The sequence below is a fragment of the Chiloscyllium punctatum genome, chromosome 7 (assembly GCF_047496795.1).
Source record: "Chiloscyllium punctatum isolate Juve2018m chromosome 7, sChiPun1.3, whole genome shotgun sequence".
Classification (NCBI taxonomy): domain Eukaryota; kingdom Metazoa; phylum Chordata; class Chondrichthyes; order Orectolobiformes; family Hemiscylliidae; genus Chiloscyllium; species Chiloscyllium punctatum.
The window spans coordinates 90,323,919-90,347,782 of record NC_092745.1 but is presented as its reverse complement, the minus strand read 5'-3'; the positions used below and the strand labels follow the sequence as shown (position 1 = coordinate 90,347,782).

Sequence of the window (23,864 nt, the reverse complement as noted above, 5' to 3'; positions counted from 1 at the left end):
GGATCTCGCCTGAATCCACTGCCTCCAAGCACAATTTCCCTCCTTTATTTTGGAATGGTCTTACCTTCTTCAGAGTTATCCTCTTGTTTTTAATACATGCATAGAATGCCTTGGGATTCTTTCTAACCCTATTTGCCAAGGCCTTTTCTTCGTCTCCTAATTCCCTGCTTGAGTTCTTTCCTACTTTCTTTATATTCCTCATGGGCCATGTCAGATTCTAGCTTCCTAACCCTTACATATGCTTTTTCCGTTTTGACTAAATCCACAACCTTCGTTATCCAAGGGTTCCTTAACATGCCATCCTTGTCCTTCCTCCTTACTGGAACATGCCAGTCTTGGACTCTGATCAATAGATCTTTAAACAACTCCCACATGTTAAATGTGAACTTACCTGAGAACAGCTCCTCCCAATTAACACTCCCTTGTCCCTGCTTACTTCTGAAGTAATTTGCCCTCACCCAACTTCCCCAATTTAGTACCTTCTCACAAGGTCCAGACTTATCCTTATTCCTAGCTATCTTAAAACTTAAGGAGTTGTGATCACTATTTCCAAAATGCTCTCCCACCTGACCAGGCTCATTAGACAACACAAGATCCAGAGTAGTCCCTCCTATGGTTGGACTATCCACATACTGTTTCAAGAAACCATTTTGGATGCACATAAACTCTGTACCATCTAAGCCCTCTTGCTGTAGTAGAGTCCCAGTCCATATTGGGGAAGTTAAAATCATCCACTATGACAACCCTGTTACTGCATCTTTCCATAACCTGGCTATAGAAATTCTGAGTGTCTATGATCCTTGCAAATGTACACTCGCACACCTTTTCCCTCCTAAACAAAATCTTTAATCAATGATTAGCATATACGGTCTATATTGTCAAGAATATCATGATCAATACTAAGGGCTGGAATTGCTTTAGCTTGCCACCTAACAATTGTTTCAGACCTTTTCAAATACTTTATGAACAGGAGGCACAAGCTCCTATGAAATCAATAGCAGAAAAGCTTTGAGCCACTGAAAACCATTTTGATCAAGGAACCAATGTTGGATCCCCTTAAACTTCACTAAACCCTTGAAGGTATCAATCAATGCTACGTCTCAGTGGTAGGTGCAAGTTACAAGTTATTGTTGGGCTTGGAGAAGTGGGATTCTACTCAAAAGCTAAAAATCAACATCAAGATACTTAGAGGTAGTGTAATCCCTGGAATTGCTATTATTTTTTAAACATTTGAGGCAAAAGTCCATCATGGCTACAGAGAAACATTGATATATAATTACCAGAACCTTTTAGACGCTGTGTAAAAACTCAAAACCGAAATACCAGGCTGCATCAATGGAGTTTACTGTATTAGCCTGATCAGTTAAAGACTTTACTTTTTCCCCTCAACGTGGAATTAGTTCTGCTATAAATGTCAGTTTCTTCAACACAAATTGGCTTCAACACAATTGAAGAATTTAGAGCATCATGTAGAATGCAAACTTTCCACACCTGCACTGGCATTCAACGCAATTCCTACCCCATTAGTTCAAATTGTGCTGCTATTTCACTGTTTTCTTATAATGCAGGGTCGCACTGGAACAGAACTATTGCACTATATCAGAACTGACTAATATGTTGCTGATGCTTTGTCAAGAATGTAATTTGTTTGAATGATCCAAATACTAGCAGGGCAAAAGTAACTGCTTTAAAAAAAATTGAATGAGAATATGTAAAAATACCTTTATTTTTAAAAAAGGTGTTTGAAAATGGTATTTCATTCATTTAATGATAGCAACAGTTTAGATGGGGGGGGTGGGAAGGAGAGCTGGTTAGCTCAGTTAGTCAGACAGCTGGTTTCTAATGCAGAATGACACCAACAGTGTGGATTCAATTCCAACACCAGCTGAGGTTATCATGCATGTTCCACCTACTCAATCTCTCCCCTCACCTGAAGCAGGGTGACTCTCAGGTTAAGCCACCACCAGGCATCTCTCTCTAATGAGATAGCAGCTCTATGGTCCTCTAGGTTTATGGTAATTTTACCTTTAACTGGAGCATATTTAGAGAGAGAAAAACAAAACCAAAAACAACTTCCCAGCCTGACAGCTTCTGAAGCAAAATGGTCTCCAGCCCAAAATCCAATCAGCGCCAGTTCATTTTCCGTTTATGCTATGAAATGGTAGAGATAGATTTTAATATCACCTTCCAACAATAGTTAATGGACTGAGATCATTTGCAAAGACATTCAGAAATAATACTTTTAATTTTACTTGTTTATTTGGACTTTGCAAACACTTCATTTTTCAATCTCATCACTAATGTGCTTCCTATCCTTATCAAAAATCTGCACCCAAAACTGGGGGGGGTTTGGCGGTTGATGGTTGGAATCTACAACCAGACAATATACTGACAATGCCTCAAGTTGAAATAGATAGACAAAATACTTGCAATACTCTGATTAAGCAGCATTTGTGAAGAGAGAAACAGAATTAATCTTTCAGATCAATAATCAGAACTCTAGATAAATCTTATTTTATTAGCTTCTTTTCATTTTAAAAAATGGTCCCACCCTCAGTCATTTCATTGTCAGTTATGGGATGTAGGCATTCTGTTGCCCATCCTCAACTGTCCTAGGGAAGATAGTAGTGAGCTGTTGTCTTGAATACAAACAAGCAGCTTGCAAGACACTTGAAAACAATTATCAGTATTGAGAGTCTGGAGTTACATAAAAGGTTAGACAAGGTAAGGGCAGAATTCCTATCATGGTTTTATTGAAACATTTGGGATTTAAATCACAGTATTGTTGCAACAGTCAAAATGGCCATTCTCCACCCATCATATATCACCAGTTTCCCAAATGCGCAATTCATCCAGTGCCATTCCCATCTTTGCTCTGTAACCTCACATTCTTCTTTCGCAGATGACAATTAGAATGCTTCCAATGAATTTGCCTTCATACACAAAGGCAATACATTCCCAACCTTTAGTATTCTCTGCATGAAAGACTTTTGCGCTGTTCTTGGTTCTTTTGCCAAATTACTTTAAGCTCATGCTCTTGTGTTTGCAATTTTATCAGTGATCAGTTTCAACCTTTGTTCAGCCCCAAAATTTGTAATTTACTTAAGGCTTCTTAGGAGAAAGGAGGAGAGTGTGGGGTGCTGGAAAAGCATAGCAGGTCAAGCAGAATCAGAGGAGCAGGAGAATCGACGTTTCAGGCATAAGCCCTTCATCAGGAATCTTAGTCTTCTCTAAGATGGTTTCATTGTTGAAGATAAGAGGACATGAGGAGTTCAAAATCATGACGGATAAAAACAGGGAGGGTACACTTGTTCTCATTGGTTCTTAAAGTGGAGAATAAAAATTATTTATGCAGTGAATGGTTAGTTCTGGCACAGGTTGACTGAACCTGCTACTGCTATGCACTATCATAGCTTTTAAAAGGAAATTGGATAAACATTTGAGAGAAAGATGCTGCAGGGTTTCAGGGAAAAAAGCAGGGCGGGAGACTAGCTGATTTGCTCTTGCAGGGAAGCAGCACAGAATTCAGGTTAAAACTCTTACTTTTATATTGTGGAGGTGCCGGTGTTGGACAGGGGTGTACAAAGTTAAAAATCACAATTCCAGATTATAGTCCAACTGGTTTATTTGGAACCACTAGCTTTTGGAGCGCTGCTCCTTCATCAGGTGGCTGTGGAGTTGCAGGACACAGAGTTCATAGCAAAGGTTGATGAAGGAGCATCGCTCAGAAAGCTAGTACTTCCAAATAAACCCGTTGGACTATAACTGGAATGGTATTCTGTAATTTTATATTGTATCGGTTCTATGACACGATGACTTGTTGGATTGCAAGCTCTCCGTTACAAATTTTAATAATAGCTTTCAGTGAAAGCACAGTGGTTGAAAAACAACAAAGCTGAAACATGCTTTCAAATCATTGCTCTGGATTAACAAAAACCATAAAGTCATTGTGACAAAATTGGTTTGTTAAGAAATGATGGCTTCTTTCTCAACCTCCCACCTCAAGAAAGCCAGGCTGTCACAATTTACAGTGAGTTTGGTGAAAAGCTAAAGTTCAGACACACATAAGCAAGTTACTTATTGTGAATTGGAAAAAAGGAACAACTCAAATCAAAAGGTACTCAAGGCTGAAAGACATGCAACTGTTCTGAAAATAATTTGCAATATTAACTTCAAAATTACTTCTAAAAAAATGTAGGCTTTCATTCCAATAACTTCAAGGGTCAACTAACATAATACCTACCTTTGCATATTGCAAATTACATTTGAGTAAAAGATGATCTTCTGTTTCATCGACAACATACACTATGGATTTGTATATGCACACAAACATCTAATGACCAGTGAGAAAATCACATCTCAAAGTCAAAACATAATTCAAGAGTCATGCATGCAAGATCCCCACCAATCTGCAAAACTAAACACTACCTTACAACATTCTTATATTGAAGGTTACGATGGTGCCCAGATAACAGTTCTTAAGCCTACTCTCAACGCATTGATAGAAATCCTCATCCTGAAGGAGGATCTAGAATTCTACTTCATGAACAGCTTCCCATACATGGTCTCAGACATGACTGCCACCAACAAACAAAATCCAGAAACTCAATTAATAACAAACTTTTAACCAGCTTAATTATTCGCTAAGCTTATACTAGATTTGGTCAACTGATTTATGTTTCTGTGAATTAATGTGAATAAAATCAAATACAAACACTTACCTTGGCTCCAAGGTGACAACATGTTAAAGTGGTGCTTGCTATTCCTTTTTGTCTCCAGAAAAGGTGCTCCAATCTAATTGGATGCAGATTGTTATTACTATTAATTATGCTATTTATGGTTGTAAGAGCTTTTCTAATTAACAGTGCAGTTGAGAGGCACTTTAAAAAAATGACAAAAATCATGTTTAGTATTGCAGCTTTTAATACCTCCTTTCTTAAACAAGCCCATAAATAATTATACATGAATCGCTGCTTATTGGAATGTGCAATGCTTTATATATAAATAGAACTTGAATTACTAATTCACAATCAGACAGTAAAAAGTTAAACTAACTGAAGTAAAAGTATGCTTTTTCCCCTCCTCCAAAATCCAATGGTTACAGCCACTGCTAAAAGTGGAATGTCTTGTGCAGCACTTCACAAATATTCTCATCACAGAACAGACGCACTGTAAGGTTCTTTACTTTTCTTTAAAAAAAAGTAGGTACATAACCAAAAAGATACTTAAACAAAATGCTCCCGTTACTTAAAAACCAGTATTTCAAAATGTCAACAACCTAAACATTGAGAAAGCAGAATATTTATTAAGACAATTGATTACCAATAAATAAAACAAGAACAAATTTAACACATTGTTAAATTCTTTACAAGTTGTATAACCAATGTTCTATTGTTCAGCAAGTTGGAGTAGATAATGAAATAAAATGGCCTACAATGTGCATAGAAATATCTCATAACACATAGCCAGAAAATTTAATTTTTGCTTTTGAATATTGAAAATTTCAGCAAAATCATTCCACCAAGTCTAATATCCAAGAAATTATAGTCACATTTGCAAAGATTCTCAAACTGAGAGAAGTCGTTTCATTAACATGTCTAAAAGGTGGTCTTGATTAAGCTCATTACAGTTATTACAGTAGAAGGCAAATATAATCTGCTTGACAAACATTGGGGAACTAAAATATTAACACAATTGAAGATTACAATCTTCCCTCAAGCTGCAATGTAAGAAGGAAGATTTTTTTTCTCCATCCCCGACTTATTTAAAAGCCTCAACTGAGCTCATTGAGCAACTGCAGTTAAAAAGGTGGCAATGGTCCAAAAATAGACCAAAAAGAAAACATGGTCTTTTAACTCCATTTATTTTCAGTAAGCTTTGGTCTTAAGCAAACTAAAAAAATTATAGATTAATGAATGTATTTAGCTGTACAAAAAACATATGTGCTTTTATGCAGCCATTTGAAAATCATATGGCAGTATGTGGAAGTCAATAAACTAGAATAAAATGGTTATGGTCATTTTGCTGGCGGTGAAGGGAGAACAAGGAAGGCAGAACATAATCTCATGGTAGCTCAATACTCAAACCTAATGCCTCCTTAACAATCAATTCACAGGTTGAGAATAAAAAAAAACTTTGTTCAGAATGGGAGATTTTATTGGTAAGGGCAAGTCAATAATATGTTTTTGGGGAGTGGAAACATGACCAAGTTGCCAATGAACAAATTACCTGTTTGGTGCTTCGGCAAGAATTGTAGTGAGGTCCACAACCAATTAATTGTCAAGTAGGCTGACATGGAAGTAAACAGTGAAACATTTACAAGGGAAAAAAGGTTGCTTTATTTAAAAACTATGTTGCCAAGACACTCAAGAGGGCAGGCCAATTCTTATAGGGTTGGAGAATTCAGAGTCTTTTAAAATAGTATCAAAACAAAAATCAGTGAGAGCTGTTAACACAAAGTGCCGAGAAATATACCACCACTAAAACGGCTATCCAATTCACCATTGTTGCATCAATTGTGTAAATATGCCACTTGTAAATAAAATGGAACACTCAAAACTTGTCAGCTTCACACAATGCTTTTTGATTCCTCCCACATTTGTGCACCTCGATGTGCACACAAACTTTGAAATTTAAACATAATTACAGTAAGTATACAGTTACTAAAACGTTTATGGAATGATCATAAAAGTAACAGCTGTAAATACTATGGTATCTCAATTGAAAATATTGCACAAATACAGGTCTTCCTTTTCACTGATTCAAGACCAACAGCTCTTAACTATACAGTGACAGCTATTGCAACTTGTGTCCCTCAAGTTACATGGAAAAAATGTATGAATTTAAAATCTCTTATTTTGCAAACAGTGCCACACCAAAGCCTTTAAGCTGATTTGAACAAACAAACCTCCCGTTAAATTATCAATTTATGTGAGCACAGTTTCCATTTGTTTGGAAGACCTGCAAGTCAGCTATCAGTGCTCAAAAAAAATTAGAGAACTTTGAATGCAAATTTTGAGTGAATATTTTTAAAAACATTCACCTCTGGTTTTACTAGACCCTTTGCACACCAGTGGACCTGCTCATTTCCCAAACGCAGTATCTAACCTTTTTTAAAGCATAAATGATCAGAGATGTCTCCGAAATCAAATTTTTGAGCACCACGCTAATCTGGCTTGTAACAAGACATCACTTCAAAAGACCTAAGGCCATGAGTTCCATTTGTAATGGAAAATAACTGTGCAAAAAAGCTTAAATTCCTACTTCTTTGTGCCAGTGTTAAAGTTTTTTTTAAGAAAAAGGAAAACTCCAGGTCCGACAAAGTATTTTCTTGATTTCACAACTTGATTTTTTTCAACTTATTAAAAGAGGCACGATTTTCATGAAAAAGTATCTGCAAACTTTATGACAGCAACAAGTTGCATTTAAAAAGTCGTTTCAAATCACTAGCACATCATAAAGATGGTTCATGTCAAGCACAGTGAGGGAAGGTGATGCTAAGTACATTTTCATGAAGAACACTTCTTCAAACAAGTATATTATTCTATTTCATTTTTTAAAAATTGCAAATGCAACTGGTATTTCTGATTAAATATATTTAATGTTTATTCACTAATATTCTAAAGCTTCACCATTCTTTCTCCCTTGCAACTAATGTCAGCCAGATTAGATAGATTTTAATTGTGCCATTACTTCAGTTGAGATGGTGGAGGCTCATTACCAAGCCAATGTAGGTAAATTGTGCTGTATGTTCTGCCAATTTATCTTAATACAAAAGCATTGTCATTGGAATTGTGATCTCAATGTTTTATGGACAAATTGCCAAACAAATACAGGATCAAGTGCCTGTTCAGACTGTAAAATTATAATTTCAATTGAGTTCAATTTTTGCATCAAAATTTTGTCAAATAATCTAATTTGTTCACAATTCATTCGCAGTGTATTCTCCCAGTTTTTGCACACAAAGGCATTTTTCTCGCAGGACAATAGTCCACAGGCTCAGCATTTGCATTTTCTCTTTTAATCAGTATTGACATTACTTGATGGATGGTGGGAGATATTATCAAGTCAACCTTCAGCATGCATTTAAGTACCACTACATATTTGATTGAAGTCAAATGATCCTTCAAAACCAAAGGCAGCAAATAAACATTTCAATCTTCTTCACAGGTTATTTGCTGTACTGGCACCTCGAGTTTTCCTTGACCAAAGCCCTGACCAAAAATGTTAGTATCCCACCAAATCATTGTTGAAAAAAACAAACCAAAACATAACATCCTGCAGTATAGAAACAGTATCCTTTAAAATAAGGCCAAATTATGAAATTTAGTATCTCTTCCGTCATGTGCCTGCAAATCATAAATCGTGGTGTAGCGGAACACTTAAGTGACAATAGTACTGCTGTATTCTTTAATAAAATCAACCAACGTGCCAGTCTTTGCAGAGGTTTTCTGGCTAGAGGGGTGTTGAAGAATCTGGCAATTGAGACACCATAAATGTTAACTATTTATAAAAATCTACAAGCAGATACTCATTCGCTTGCTTTTTTCCCCCCCACATATACACATACACACACACACACACACACGTATGTTCTTAAGTATATTAGGCTTCAGATGTAAAGTTTAAGAATGTCTCAAAAATGAGTTTAGAAATGCTCTTTTTACCACCCCCCCCCCCCCCCACCAAATAATTATTATACCAAAAGAAAGTAAGCACCCATTGTTCCTGAGAGTTCTGCTGCATGGGATACTTTTGGAACCATCGATCTGTGTGAAAGTGATACTCCATGCATCAAAAATAAAACAATTATAAATGGCCGTAATAAGATGTCAAATAGAAGATACTGTTCCTTTAACATGCGAGTTATGTCTTACAAAAAAAGTTTGAAATGCATGCTGCACCATAATCATGGTTTTGTGCTATGTGACAAATTAATGATTATTTCACATGTATTAGCCCATCTTTAAGGTTCACATGTGGTCAGGGCTTTGTAAGTTACTTTTTTTTTAATAACAGCATTTAAGTATTATATACAAGTTTTTAAACCACTGCAGTCATGAGTTATCGTCAGTGTTGTACTTAGTACATGATCGCATACAATCAGGGTTTTCCAAATCTCTGACTCTTTGGCTCAAAAGGTAGAGATCAGGATTTTTGTTTTATCCACGGTATCTAGATATAGAAGACAAAGCCTTCTCAATTGGTCTCATACGAAGAAAGCAATGCAGCATCCACAGGTTCCATACATGAAGGGCAGGTAAAGGATCGCATCAGCCAGTCATCTATACAGTCCAGGTGATAAATATGCATGCATGGAAGAAACCTAATTGGATCACCATAAACGAAGTCCATCATACATATAACACACCTGAAAAGGCAAAACACACTGCTTAAAGTACAAAAACTAGTTTACTGGCAGACAAAACCATTACTGTATAACTTTACCCAATCCTCTTTAAAATAACACTTTGTGAACATTTAAGATACAAGAAAAGAAATATAATTTCAAGATTAAGATTATGTTTAACATTTTGTGGCTGCCAGAAGATAATAAATCAATTCATGCAAAATTGTCATGAATCAGGCTGAGCGCCGCGGGGGGTGGGTGAGATGAATGGGAGGGGGGTGGGGAAGGTGGCCAAGAGTGTGATAAGTAGATGGAGGTGGGGGTTATGGTGAAAGGTTGGAGGGGAGGGCGGGTCAGATAGGTGGGAAGGAAGATGGACAGGTAGGACAGGTCATGAAGGTGGTGTCGAGTTGGAAGGTTGGAACTGGGATGGGGTGGGGGGGGGTGGAGAGGAGGTAAATGAGGAAACTGGTGAAATCCATATTGATGTTGTGGGCTTGGAGGGTCCAGAGGCGGAAGATGAGACGTTCTTCTTCCGGGCGCCGGGTGGTAAGGGACTGGTGATGGAGGATGGCCAGGACCTGAATGTCCTTGGTGAATGGGAGAGGGAGTTGAAGTGCTCTGCCACAGGGCAGTGGGGTTGATTGGTGCAGGTGTCCCGGAGATGTTCTCTGAAACCATCTGCGAGTAGGTGTTCTATCTCCACAATATAGAGGAGACCACACCAGGAGCAACGGATACAATAAATGACGTGTGGAAGTGCAGGTAAAACCTTGATGGATGTGGAAGGGCATCATCAACCATGTGGGAGGGGAAATTGCAGTCTTTAAAGGAGGAGGCCATCTGCTGTGGTGTGGTGGAACTGGTCCTGGGAGCAGATGCTGCAGAGGTGGAGGAATTGGGAATAAGGGATAGCATTTTTACAGGAGACAGGGGAGGAGGTGTAGTCCAGGTAGCTGTGGGAGTCAGTTGGTTTGTGGAAGATGTCAGTGTTGAGTCGATCACCGTTGATGGAGATGGAGAGGTCCAGGAAGGGAAGGGCGGTGTCTGAGATGGTCCAGGAGAAATTAAGGTCGGGTGGCATGTGTTGGTCAAGTTGTTGGACTGTTCAATCTTCCCTGGGGAGCACGAGGTAGCGCCGATACAATCATCAATATAGTAGGGGATTGGTGACGGTGAAACTATGGAAGATGGACAGTTCCACATAACTGACAGAGAGACAGGCATAGGAGTCCATACAGGTGCCCATGGCTACCCCTTTCGTCTGGAGGAAGTGGGAGAGTTCAAAAAGAGAAATTATTGAGGGTGAGGACCAGTTCAGCTAAACAAATGAGAATGCCCAGTGCAAGGGTACTGGTGGGGACTTGAGGAGAGGAAGAAATGGAGGGGTTGGAAGCTCTCGTCATGGTGGAGGGAGGTGTACAGGGACTGGATGTCCATGGTGAAGAGGCGGCATTGGGGGCTAGGGAAACCAAAGTCTTGGAGGAGTGGAGGAAAATGAGGGGCATGGATAGGATAAATAGACCAAGTCTTTTCACTGGGGTGAAGAGAATCCAGAGGGCATAGGTTTAGGGTGAGAGGGGAAAGATATAAAAGCGACCCAAGGGGCAACTTTTTCACGCAGAGGATGATACGTGTATGGAATGAGCTGCCAGAGGAAGTGGTTGGGCCTAAATTTGCAACATTTAAAAGGTATTTGGATGGGTATATGAATAGGAAGGATTGAGAGGGATATGGGCCAGATACTGGCAGGTGGAACTAGATTGGGTTGGGATATCTGGTCAGCATGGACAAGTTGGACTGAATGGTCTGTTTCCCCTGCTGTACATCTCTATGACTCTACGACGTGAATGGTGTCCCAAACATATGTGGGAAGCTCCTGGACTTGGGGGGGGGGGGGGGGGGGGAGGGGGAAATAGGATAGTATCAAGGTACGTAGAGATGAGTTTGGTGGGGTATGCAGGCTGAGACGATGCATTGGCCAGGGTGGTTAGGCTCGTAGATCTTGGGTAGGAGTGAGAATCAGGTGGTGCGGGGTTCCTGAACTATGAAGTTGGAAGCTGTGGGTGGGAGATCCCTTGAGGTGATGAGGTGTGTACGGTGTGAGAGATGATGGTTTGGTGATGGGAGGTGAGATCGTGGTCGAGGGGGGCAGTAGGTGGTGGTGTCTTTGAGTTGGTGCCTGGCTTCAGCGGCATGTCAGTGTGCCAAACTACCACTGCACTCCCCCCTTGCCCACTGGCTTGATGGTGAGGTTGGGGTTGGAGCGGAGGGCTGCACGTTGCGAGGCAGAGAGGTTGGAGTGGGGGGGGGGGGGGGCAGACAGGTTGAGGTGGTCAATGCCATGGCAGCATTTGGAAACAAAGAGATTGAGTGCGGGTGACAGACCGGTACAGGATGTCCAAATAGATGGGGTGTGCTGGGGGTGGGACAAGGGGCCCTTGGAAGGTGGGTGGAAGTCTTGGTGGAAAAAGTAAACCCATATAACATAATGTTATATGTTATAACATAATGTTATATGTTATAACATAATGTTATATGGTGACTTAAGAAAAAGAACAGGAGAAGGTAATGCAGATTTGACCCTGCAAGGATTGAAAAAAAACCCAACATCAACAGGCTAATCTGAATCAAATCTCTGGTAAATGTTAAACAGAACAAGTACACTACCAATATTTACTGACAGGGAAACAAAAAAAGAGAGGGAAGGTTTGTTCAATCAATTTTAGTAATCATTTAAACCCCCTTTAAAAATGGTTTTGCTCCAAAATACTAGGTTAACTGTAGTGCACTTCTACTGGATTGTTGAGATAAGATTTTGGGCTGAGATTAAGTGACCTATTTCTGATCTTCAAAACTCACTCTCTAATTTTCTTTTCTGATCCATCTCTTCCTGGGTCATAGACCCCTTTGGGCAGGTGTTGAATGAGACCTATTCTTTGCGCTATTCTGATCTGTTCTTCTTCAGTAAGTTGAGTGGCCAGCCGGGTTTGACTTGGAGTAGGATGGTAGACAGGAACCTGAGCTTGTTCCTAAGAATAGTTAGAATGAGGAGAAATAAAACATAGGAATAATGTGATTAATAATGCTTAAGGTACAATAGCAAATTAAAATACTGTATATAAAATCATGTTTATATTACCAGTATCATTGTAGCATATTTTTTACATAATAGAACAGGAGCCAAGTAAGAGCAAAGTTGGCATGAGAGACACATTTCCATTATCCAATAACAGTAAAATTGTCAGTTACCCAAGATAGCAGTTTAGCAATGAATCAATGAAACTATAGAGTCACAAGGTGTTGTGATTTTCCAAGTATTTTGGAAGTTAGTTCTTGTGAATGTTTAAGGCTGAGATACATAGATTCTTGATCAGTCAGAGAATCAAGGATTACAGGGAAAATGAAGGAAACTGGATAGGAGGCATGTCAAATCAGCCATGAATGGTGAAGCAAACTTGAGGAGCTGAACAGCCTCCTGGGTTTATAGTATTGTAAATTAGAATAAAAAGTTAAAAGAAAGATCATGTAGCAAAATAGCAAACTTGCCTGAAATAATAACTTCAACTTTAAAAATCATTCATATTAGGACGTCTGACATTGGGTTTTAATGAACTGTTTATTAAGAATGATTTGAAATTGAAATCAGTGTTGTGTTCAGAAGTGGTTAAGTGTCTAAACTGAAGATGGTGTTCTTCAAATCGGAATTAAGCTTCACAGGAACTCTACAGCAGGCCAAGGGCAGAAATGTGAATGACAGTGCAACATGCAAATTAAAACTGCACAACTTGGAGCTTGGAGTTATACTTCCTGACCAAGTTATCAATTCTGTTTGTAAAGGAGACTGCATTGTGAAGGTAGATGCATTTAATTTATTCTAAGATAGTGAAACAGTGATTTGTTTGTATTTTAGGAGTGGTGGGGCCTTGGACAATGGAGGCAATAGGAGACAAAGTTACAGGTATTACACCACCTACACCTTTTGTCCCCTTCTCAAAATTGTTGTTACAAAAGGACGAATGGAGTCAAGAAACTGGAAAACAGGCAGATTAAAAATTACTCAATTGTAAATGGGGAAAAATGCAGAGGAAGACAAGTCAGAAGCAACATACTTTGGATGCTGGAAACCTGAAATAACAAATCAGCGATGGCTCAGCAAAGAAAGAAAAAACGGAGTACCCAGAAAGAGACTGGATCCTTCAAACTAGGAAGGGTGCTCAGTGGTTAGCACTGCTGCCTCACAGCACCAGGGACTTAAATTAGATTCCACCCTCGGGTAACTGTCTACGTGGAGTTTGCAAGTTCTTCTTATGGCTGTGTGGGTTTCTTCCGGGTGCTCCAGTTTCCTACGCATTTTTGACTGTGGGAAGCTAGGTTGATTAGCCAAGCTAAATTGCTCACTATTCAGGGACGAGCAGGTTAGTTGCATTAGCCATGGGAAATGCAGGGTTAGAGATTGAGTGAGATGTTCTTTAGTGGATCGGTGGGAATTCGATGGGTCGGAGGATTCAATGAAAAAAAAAAGAATTTCTGTCCAACCACAAACCACAAGAATCAAGCTCAGCAGATGGGATGGGCACCATCAGCTGAAACGGATTAAAACTTGAAACAAATAAGTCATGGCATCCAAGTTGTAAAAAGCAATCCACACAGCACCAGTCCTGATTTTCAGAAAAGTCAGGAAATCAAATCTCAGTATTTTAGTCTCTGAACAAGCATGATTAAAAAGAAGCTATGTAGTCTGCACAGACAGGTGGCCTACCAATAAAAACCTAGTCTGAAAGCAGTGATGTATAAAATGGACGTTTGTGCACGTTTTTAAGGGCATACGGAAAGTAGCAGTACTTACATCAAGGTGAAATTATGCCATTGTATTAAATTCATTGAATAGATTATATTACCACAGGAACAAGTTCATGTAATTTTGAGCTTGAACTCTAGTTTCAGATAAAATAGCAGTCACTGGTGCAGCAGGGGAGTGAAGACAAATAGGTAACAGTTGGCAATGGATAGGATTCCAAAGAAAGCAGCAAGGACATGCACAGGATGCAGGAACTTTTACCAATAAAATGTTAAGTTATAGCTACAGATATTAAAATAACAGTTCTACCAAAAATCATAGATGTGACTTGTGTAAATATACAAACCAATGACAAAACAGATAGAAGAACTCTTTGTAGAAAATAAATACATTAATCCATAACTCTCCTGGTCAGGATTCATCTAATTGATCTTTGTAAAAAGGTCGACTTAAATTTCCAACTAAGCAATGAGATAATTTTATCCAAGTACAAACAATGCATTAATTCCACTACTTTCCCATAAAAATGATCAAGCGTTTACGTCACCACTGTCAAATTAGGCTTAGTTTTGGGATGCATCTTAACGGCAATAAACATTTGTGGTCAGGTCTATCATGACTCCCAAAAACGGAGGAAAAAGCCTGACTCTAGTAAATATTCTCTAAATCTTTAACATGCAGTCTTACACTTTGCATGGGTGTGGTACAAAAATCAGAAAAATGTAAAATCACATTTTAAAAAGTGTGCAGTTTGTTTACTGAATATCCTGGATTGTTCAAAGAACAAAATGATTGTTCATTTTCAAAAACAGTAGACACTTTTACAGATTAAAAATGAACAACCCCCGTTGCAATTTACAACGTAACACAATGCACTCTGCAGTACCAGACTGACAACTGTGGAATTAACTGCAGCAATAACAAAAACAAACACTTTTTGATAAGATAGTGAGAATTCTATTGCTATAGTTAGTAAGGCATGGCCAAACTCAACATAAATTTGTCTGCAAAAATCTTTGAAGAAAGACCACTATTTTAGTTAGGAAAAGAATCGCCCATACAGCTTTTAGATTTTAGCTGTCACTATGATCAGTGACATTTTTTTTAAACAGGAAAAAACAACATGCAAACAGAGCTGCATAGTAAACAGGAGTTTATTTAACACTCATTAAAACACACATTTTTTAGCAATTGACATGATTTTAAATTTTCTTCCACTCTGAATTGCAGAATTTCATAGCCAGCATTTCTGACGTTACAAACAAACAAAATAGTGTCAAGACTATGACCACAACACAACAAGATTTAATATCAGTCACTGGCAGCCATAGGTCAGAAGAAGTTTCCTCTCCAAAGCTTCATCGTTATGTAGTTAACACTGCAACTTAAACTTAAAGTACTTAGGTTCCTGCCATGCTTTTTGACTTCAACAGAGAAAGGGGCAACTGAAACTATGGAGTCTCACTGTTGCAACTAGTAAATTTTTGCATTTTTAAAAAATTCTGAACTGTATTAATTTCATTTACTTTTTCTGCGAATTGTCTCAAGATCAGTCTCTTTCTTCACTTACCTTCACATAGAAGTGTAGAAAAGTGGAGCTGCAGCAAATCAGCCATGATCACACCCAGGTTCAACGGCTGAATGCCATAAAACATAGGAGCAGAAATTTGGCCATTCAGCCCATCGACTCTACTCCACCATTCAAATTATGGCCGATAGGTTTCTCAGCTCCATTCTCCTGCTTTCTCCCAATAACCTGAGATATCAATCTCTTGAGTATCAATCTCAGTCTTAAATATACTCAATGATCTGGCCTCTAAAGCTTTCTACGGTTATGAATTCCATAGATTCACCACTCCCTGGCTGAAGACATTTCTCCTTGTCTCTGTTCTAAAACGTCTTCTCTTACTCTAAGGCTTTTCCCTAGAGTCCTAGTCTCCCCTACCAATGGAAACATCTTCTCAACATCGACTCTGTCCAGGCCATTCATTATTCTGAATGTTTCAATTAGATCCCCGCCCCAATCCTTCTAAGCTCCATTGAATATATACCTCTAGTCCACAAACATTCCTATTTTCACTCCAAGAAGGGCTTACTAATGAGTTTTGAGAAGATTTGTAGCTCAGGTTGAGGTTCTGGATGTAGGTTTGCTCACTGAGCTGGAAGGTTAGTTTTCAGATGTTTTGTTACCATACGAGGTAACATCATTAGTGAGCCTCTGGATGAAGCACTGGTAGTATAACCTGCGTTCCATTTGTGTGTTTAGGTTTCCTTGGGTTGGTGATGTCACTTCTTGTGGTGACACCATTTCCTGTTATTTTTCTCAGGGGGTGGGAAATGGAATCCAAATCAACATGTTTGTTGATGAAGTATGGCATTCCAGCCGGAACTCTTAGGAATTCTCAAGCGGGCCTCTGGTTTGTCCTAGGATGGATGTGTTGTCCCAATCGAACTGGTGTCCTCCCTCATCTGTATGTAAGGATACGAATGAGAGTGGGTGATATCTTTTTATGGCTAGTTGATGTTCATGAATCCTGGTGGCTACTTTACTGCATGTTTGTCCAAGTATTGGATCTGATACATGATCAACTAGCCATAAAAAGACATCACCCACTCTCACTAGTGTCCTTACATACAGAGGAGGAAGGACACCACTTCGACTGGGACAACATATCCATCCTAGGACAAGCCAAACAGAAACATGCACAAGAATTCCTAGAAGTATGGTATTCCAACTGGAACTCTATCAACAAACACATTGAGTTACACCCCATCTACCACCCCCTGAGAAAAGGAACCGGAAATGACACCACCACAGGAAATGACATCGCCAACCCAAAGAAACCTAAACACATAGAAATAAGGCCATACCACCGGTGCATCATCTGGAGGCTCGCTGATATTACCTAGTATGGTGACGAAACGTCTAAAAACAAACCTTCCAACTCAGTGAGCAAACCTACATCCAGTGCTTACTTATCCGTATCCTCACCATCACTTTTTCAGCCAATGCCTCACCTAAACTGGTGCCAAAGCTCTCAGCCACACTTTCATCAGACATGGCTTCCCACCTTCCACCCTCCATAAACTTCAGTTATCCAATTCTGATGACTGCATCTTAATCTAAACCAAACTTCTCTCACTTAATGTTTCAGTTGTCTCAACTGGCTTCCACTCCACTGCTCCATGCTATCTCCCTTTCACGCAACCTAAATCTATATCATTTTAAAAATTGCACCGTTCAATTTGTTTCTACATTCATCCCATCCATGAAACTTCACCAGCCTTATCACGGTTAAAAATTTCATTTGACACTGTCCTCTTACACATCCCTCATTCCCTTCATCCTTCAGTCATTTTGGCATCTAGTACTAGAATCTCCTCCAACTTTCCTTCATTCATTAGGCTCGCCTTCAAAAACCAAGTTTTAGTAAACACCCAGAACATCCTTTGACTTGGTTTCAAAATGCTGGATTATTCTTCTCTCAAGAGCCTAAATGCTGTTTTGGAGGTTAATCAAACTGCTGCAGTTTGCCCTCCTGTTTTTTTTAAAAAAAGACTCATCATATGCAATAATTGTCAATGGCCTCAGGCAACTCTCTGTGTGGAGTTTGCACATTCTCCCCGTGTCTGCGTGGGTTTCCTCCGGGTGCTCCGGTTCTTCCCACAGTCTAAAGATGTGCTGGTTAGGTGAATTGGCCATGCTAAATTGCTCGTAGTGTTAGGTGAAGGGGTAAATGTAGGGGAAGGGGTTGCTCTTTGGAGGGTCGGTGTGGACATGTTGGGCCGAAGGGCCTGTTTCCACACTGTAAGTAATCTAATCTAATCTAATCTATGTAATTAGATCTCATTCAACTTCTGGATTAAAAAAAATCAAATACCTATCCAAAAGTGGCATACACAAAGGATCAGTCAATCCACTGGTTTCTCATTCTTAAACCATGTTTTTCTTTTCAAAAGGTACACATGTGCCCAGACACATAACTCCCACCAAAAATAAAGTTTTGTGACACAAAAATAATTTTAAAAACTGACAAGGAAACAATGAATCACCATGTGTACTTATAAAAGCCGCCAATTGTGACTTCTGGCCCCAAAAAACAAAATTTTCACATACTTTGTACAATAAAGTTAACCCATTTTTCCCAGGGATTAATCCAAATTCTGTTGTTTCGCTACTTATTGGTAATTACAACTATTCATTAATCCAAAGGCACGTGCAGGAACTTTATAATTTCCCTATTAATCAACAAGCACCATACATTTGAGCAAAAACAAAATAACTGCAGATGTTGTAAATCAGAAATAAAAAACAAAAGTTGCTGGAAAAGCTCAGAAGGTCTGACAGCATCTGAGAAGAGAAATCAAAGTTAATGTTTTGGGTCCAGTTACCCTTCCTCAGACCTATTTGTGGGGAGGGAAGGAGGAAAGAGAAGAAAAATGAGAGAATGGTTTAACAACCAAGAAAATGGTCAGAGCCACGTGACTGTATGTCTTCAGAAGGAAGGAAATTGGCATTCCAGGACACAAAGCCAGTGCTGCATGGCATACAAATAATGAAAGGGCATATTTTAGTAATCAGAAACAAATTTTACCTGAAATGGATGATAAAAGTCAAATTCCACCATATTCAACATAAGAATGTATACCAATTGGCCTGCATTAAAACGTGGATGAAATACTCATTTTGGAAAGACAATAGACAATAGACAATAGGTGCAGGAGTAGGCCATTCAGCCCTTCGAGCCTGCACTGCCATTCAATATGATCATGGCTGATCATTCCTAATCAGTATCCTCTTCCTGCCTTATCTCCATAACCCTTGATTCCACTATCTTTGGAATAGTCCTCAAAGACAGTTGGTCACAAAACGCCTTGATATGAACAGCACAAAATTAAAGTCAATGGCAATGTTGCCTCTCCAATGAGAAATTTCAGAAAGGCATAGTCATCCATATTCATGAAAAATACAGAAGGATGATGCTCAAAAGAACTGCATAACTGATCATGGAGGACTGCTTGAAGAACAATGGTTTGCTTTTCTAGGACTCTTTGGCATTCCACTTACTTTGACAGTGATCAGCAACTTCGAACTTGGCAATTCTGTGATTTTGAAAATCTTGTTCAGCCTTTGGATGGTATGTCTGAATGAATACCTTCCTCCTATATTACAACTTACTTCATGCCTGATTTAGCCCTAGTTGACAATCAAAATGAGGACTGCAGATGCTGGAGATCAGAGTCGAAAGAGTATGCTGCTGGAAAAGAACAGCAATTCAGGCAGCATCAGAGGAGCAGGAGAATTGATATTTTGGGCAAAAACCCTTAATCAGGAATGAGGTTCAATCCTGATGAAAGGCCTTTGCCCAAAACATCAACTCTCCTGCTCCTCGGATGCTGCCGGACTTGCTGTGCTTTTCTAGCACCACACTCTTGACTCTGTCAACTGGGGCTGTTTGTCAGCTATTGATTAACTAATTAGATCAACAGGTCAACTACTAATTGGGTGTGAAAAGAGCAAACTGGACATGTTCCATTGACTGGTTACTTTTCAAGTTACAGCATACTCTAACTTGCTCTATCAAATCTTAAGTGAATTGAAGTAGATTAGTTTCTCACTTGCACAAAGCCTCCAGAGTGAGGAATTCAATGTGAAAACATAGTTGGCTTACTTCAAAGACAGAAAGAGACAACGGCAATGACAGCAATGTCACTGGACTATCAATCCAGTGGCCAAGGCTAATGCTCTGGGAACAGGTCCAGTTGTAGAATTTAAATTCAATTAGTAAATCTGAAATATGAAGCCAATGTCAGGAACTGATTGGTGAAAAACCTTCTAGTCTCTTCAGTCTCTGTGACTCCACATCTACAACAATGGGGTGGATTCTTAACTTTGTTCTAAAATAGCTCAAAAAACCATTCAGTTCCAGAACAATTATGACAAAAACTAATGCCTATATCCAGCAAAGGAAGAAAAAACTCAGTACTGTGAATTTTACAATTCAATCTATTTATAGAACAAAACCATGCGCCACATATTATCTTGCAAAATCTCACAGAATGCTTAAACAAAAACAGAATCAGGAAAGAGGTAATAGCTGTATGCTAACGGAGGGGTAATTTGCAAGAACTGGTTATGCATATATGGGAAAGTAGTAATCAGTGTCTTGGAATTTATAGAAATAAAACTTGGGCTAGAAAATAGGAGATTCAAGTTCAAATTCTTTCTGGTATAGAGTTGCTCCAAAACATGCCTGTTAAAAGTTGATTTTTTAAAAAAATTAACAGATAAAAGTATTTGCCTGAAAATGTATCTAACCAGGATTTAACACTGGCAGCAGACAATGGTTTGCAGTTTGATATTCAAGGACTGATGGTTAGTAGGTTTGCAAATGACACCAAAATTGGTGGTATTATGGACAGTGAAGAAGATCATCTCAAAGTACAATGGGATCTTGATCAGATAGGCTGATAAGTGGCATATGGAGTTGATTTCGACAAATGCGAGGTGTTACATTTTGGTACGGCAAACCAGGGCAGGACTTAAACAATTAATGGCAAGGCCCTTTGGAGTACTGTCGAACAGGAACACCTGGAGGTGTAGGTGCATATTTCCTTGAAAAGTGGAGTTGCAGGTAGAAAAGGTGGTGAAGGCGGCTTTTGTCATGCTTGCTTTCATTGGTCAGAGTATAATATTAGGGGTAGAGAAAAGAGCTGACGTTTCAAGTCTAACTGACCCTTTGTCAAAGCTTTGACAAAGGGTCAGTTAGACTCGAAATGTCAACTCTTTTCTCTCCTTACAGATGTTGCCAGACCTGCTGAGATTTTCCAGCATTTTCTCTTTTGGTTTCAGATTCCAGCATCCGCAGTAATTTGTTTTTATAATAGTCGGGGGTGTCATCCTGTGCAGCTGCACAGGATATTAGTGACCTAACAATTGGCATACTGCATACAATTCTGGTCTCCCTGCTATAGGAAAGATGTTGTGAAACTTGAAAGGGTTCAGAAAAGATTGACAAGGACGTTGCCGGTGTTGGAGGGTTTCAGCTATAGGGAGAGGCTGAACAGACCGGGGCTATTTTTGCTGGAGCAACGGTAGCTGATGGGTGGCCTCACAAATGTCTAGAAGATCATGAGGGGCATGGATAGGATGAATGGTCACAGTCTTTTTCCCAGGGTAAGGGAGTCCAAAACCAGAAAGCATAGGTTTAAGGTGAGAGGTAGAGGATTACCATGGACCTGAAGGACACTTTGTTTGTGCAGAGAGCTGTGCATGTACGGAATGTGATGCAACTAGAAATGGTGGAGGTCAGTACAATTACAAGATTTAAAAAAGCATCTGGATGGAAGGGCCTAGAGGGATAGGAGTCAAATGCTGGTCAATGGGACCAGATCATATGGTCAGAGCTGAAGATTTGGATCCAAGGCTCTGTTTCCATGCTGTTTAACTGTGACTGTATGAAAACCTCAGCAAGATAGCTGCATTTAATGTAAAGGGTGCGAGTATAATGACTTTCTTTCTGAAAGCAATCTTTATGATCAGTGTGTGTGTGAGAGAGCAGCCTGGAAACACAGTTCTGTGGTCTGTTGGATCTAGTAGACAATCTCGAAATCAGGGGCAGATGAAAGAACCAGAGTGTTGCTGGCATATGGAGGGGACGGAAGGTGAATAACTGGTGGAGTTCTTTGAGAAGTGGTTCCTGGAATTCCTTGGTTTGGAGGCTGAGAAGTTAAGGATAACAACTGAGGTAAACCACTAGATCACGGTATGAAAGCCAGGTGTAGATCAACACCCGTGCCCTGTCCTGGGAAGGTTCTATTATAATCAAAACAAGCAGAGGGTTATGGAAGACTCTAGAGCCCAGGGAAGGGACCAGAGGGCTTTGGTATGTGGTGGCTCCAGGGTCATGCTTTTCCAAGACTTCTTGGTGGCAGTGGTTCAGAAAAGAAAGTCCTACAATGGCGCCAAGAGGAGATTGAGAAAGCTTGGAATCCAGTATTCTCTAAGATATTCAGCGGTGCTTCAGATCAATCATAACGGATCCGTACATTTGTTTGGCTCGCCAGAGAAAGCGAAGCACTTTGTAAACATGTTGACTTAGGTCAAACGATTGAATACACTTGGAGGAGAGCACTGTTCGCTTTTGTTCTTCTTGAAAAAGGACTTGGTGGAGTCTCCTTTCTGGGAATATGTTGAGTGAAATGATGTCCGGGATGGATAGAGTATTTATCTTTAATCTCTAAGTTATGTTAATGGACAAGCAACATCTATTTGTAGTTTACTTGCCCATAGTACTAACCTTGCTCTTGGTGTTTTTTTTCCCCCGCTAAGGGCAGGTGACTGAGGTGCGAGTGGGGGGGCACTTTGGGGCCAACAACCATAATTCTATTCGTTTTAAAATAGTGATGGAAAAGGATAGACCAGATCCAGAAGTTGAAGTTCTAAACTGGAGAAAGGCCAATTTTGACAGTATTAGGCAAGAACTTTCGAAAACTGATTGGAGGCAGATGTTTGCGGGTAAAGGGGCAGCTGGAAAATGGGAAGCCTTCAGAAATGAGATAACAAGAATCCAGAGAAAGTATATTCCTGTCAGGGTGAAAAGGAAGGCTGGTAGGTATAGGGAATGCTGGATGACTAAAGAAATTGAGGGTTTGGTTAAGAAAAAGGAAGGAAGCATATGTCAGGTATAGACAGGATAGATCGAGTGAATCCTTAGAAGAGTTTAAAGAAACAAGGAGTATACTTAAGAGGGAAATCAGGAGGGCAAAACGGGGACATGAGATAGCGTTAGCAAATAGAATTAAAGGAAGATCCAAAGGGTTTTTACAAATATATTAAGGACAAAAGGGTAAGTAGGGAGAGAATAGGGCCCCTCCAAGATCAGCAAGGTGGCCTTTGTGTGGAGCCACAGAAAATGGGAGAGATAAGGAAATAGATGGTGATATCTTGCAAAATGTTCAGCTTATAGAGGAGGAAGTGCTGGATGTCTTGAAGCAGTTAAAAGTAGATAAATCCCCAGGACCTGATCAAGTGTACTCGAGAACTCTGTGGGAAGCTAGAGAAGTGAATGCTGGGCCTCTTGCTGAGATATTTGTATCATAGATAGTCACAGGAGAGGTGTTGAGGAGGTTGGCAAACGTGGTGCCACCGTTTAAGAAGTGCGGTAAAGACAAGCCAAGGAACTATAGACCGGCGAGCCTGACCTCAGTGGTGGGCAAGTTGTTGGAGGGAATCCCGAGGGACAGGATGTACATGTATTTGGAAAGGCAAAGACCGATTAGGGATAGTCAACATGGCTTTGTGCGTGGGAAATCATGTCTCACAAACTTGATTTGAGTTTTTTGAAGAAGTAACAAAGAAGATTGATGAGGGCAGAGCAGTAGATGTGATCTATATGGACTTCAATAAGGGGTTCGACAAGGCTCTTCTTGGGAGACTGATTAGCAAGATTAGATCTCATGGAATAAAGGGAGAACTAGCCATTTGGATACAGAACTGGCTCAAAAGGTAGAAGACAGAGGGTGGTGGTAGAGGATTGTTTTTCAGACTGGAGGCTTGTAAATTCCTCGAATCAGAGCCTTTGGCAATTTTTTATTTTTCTGTTGTTGCTATACATAGTTTTTGTAAATTTTGTAGATTCGTTGGCTGTTTTAGTCTGTGTAGTTTTTGGGATTTGTGGATTCTTTTGCAATAAAGCTCGGCGATCTGTAGTT

General features: G+C 39.6%; 1 protein-coding gene across 1 annotated transcript in view; it reads right to left on the bottom strand.

The window, feature by feature from the left end:
* Window positions 1–4,905: 4,905 nt before the first annotated feature.
* rnf11b (ring finger protein 11b) overlaps window positions 4,906–23,864 on the bottom strand; it is a 49,016-nt gene continuing 30,057 nt past the window's right edge. Inside the window, exons 2-3 of the mRNA XM_072574273.1 lie at window positions 12,212–12,381; window positions 4,906–9,370 (exon numbers count right to left, since the gene is read on the bottom strand). Of these exons, the coding sequence (XP_072430374.1) occupies window positions 9,199–9,370; window positions 12,212–12,381 (342 nt within the window). The 3' untranslated portion in view covers window positions 4,906–9,198. The remainder of the gene's footprint in view (window positions 9,371–12,211; window positions 12,382–23,864) is intronic.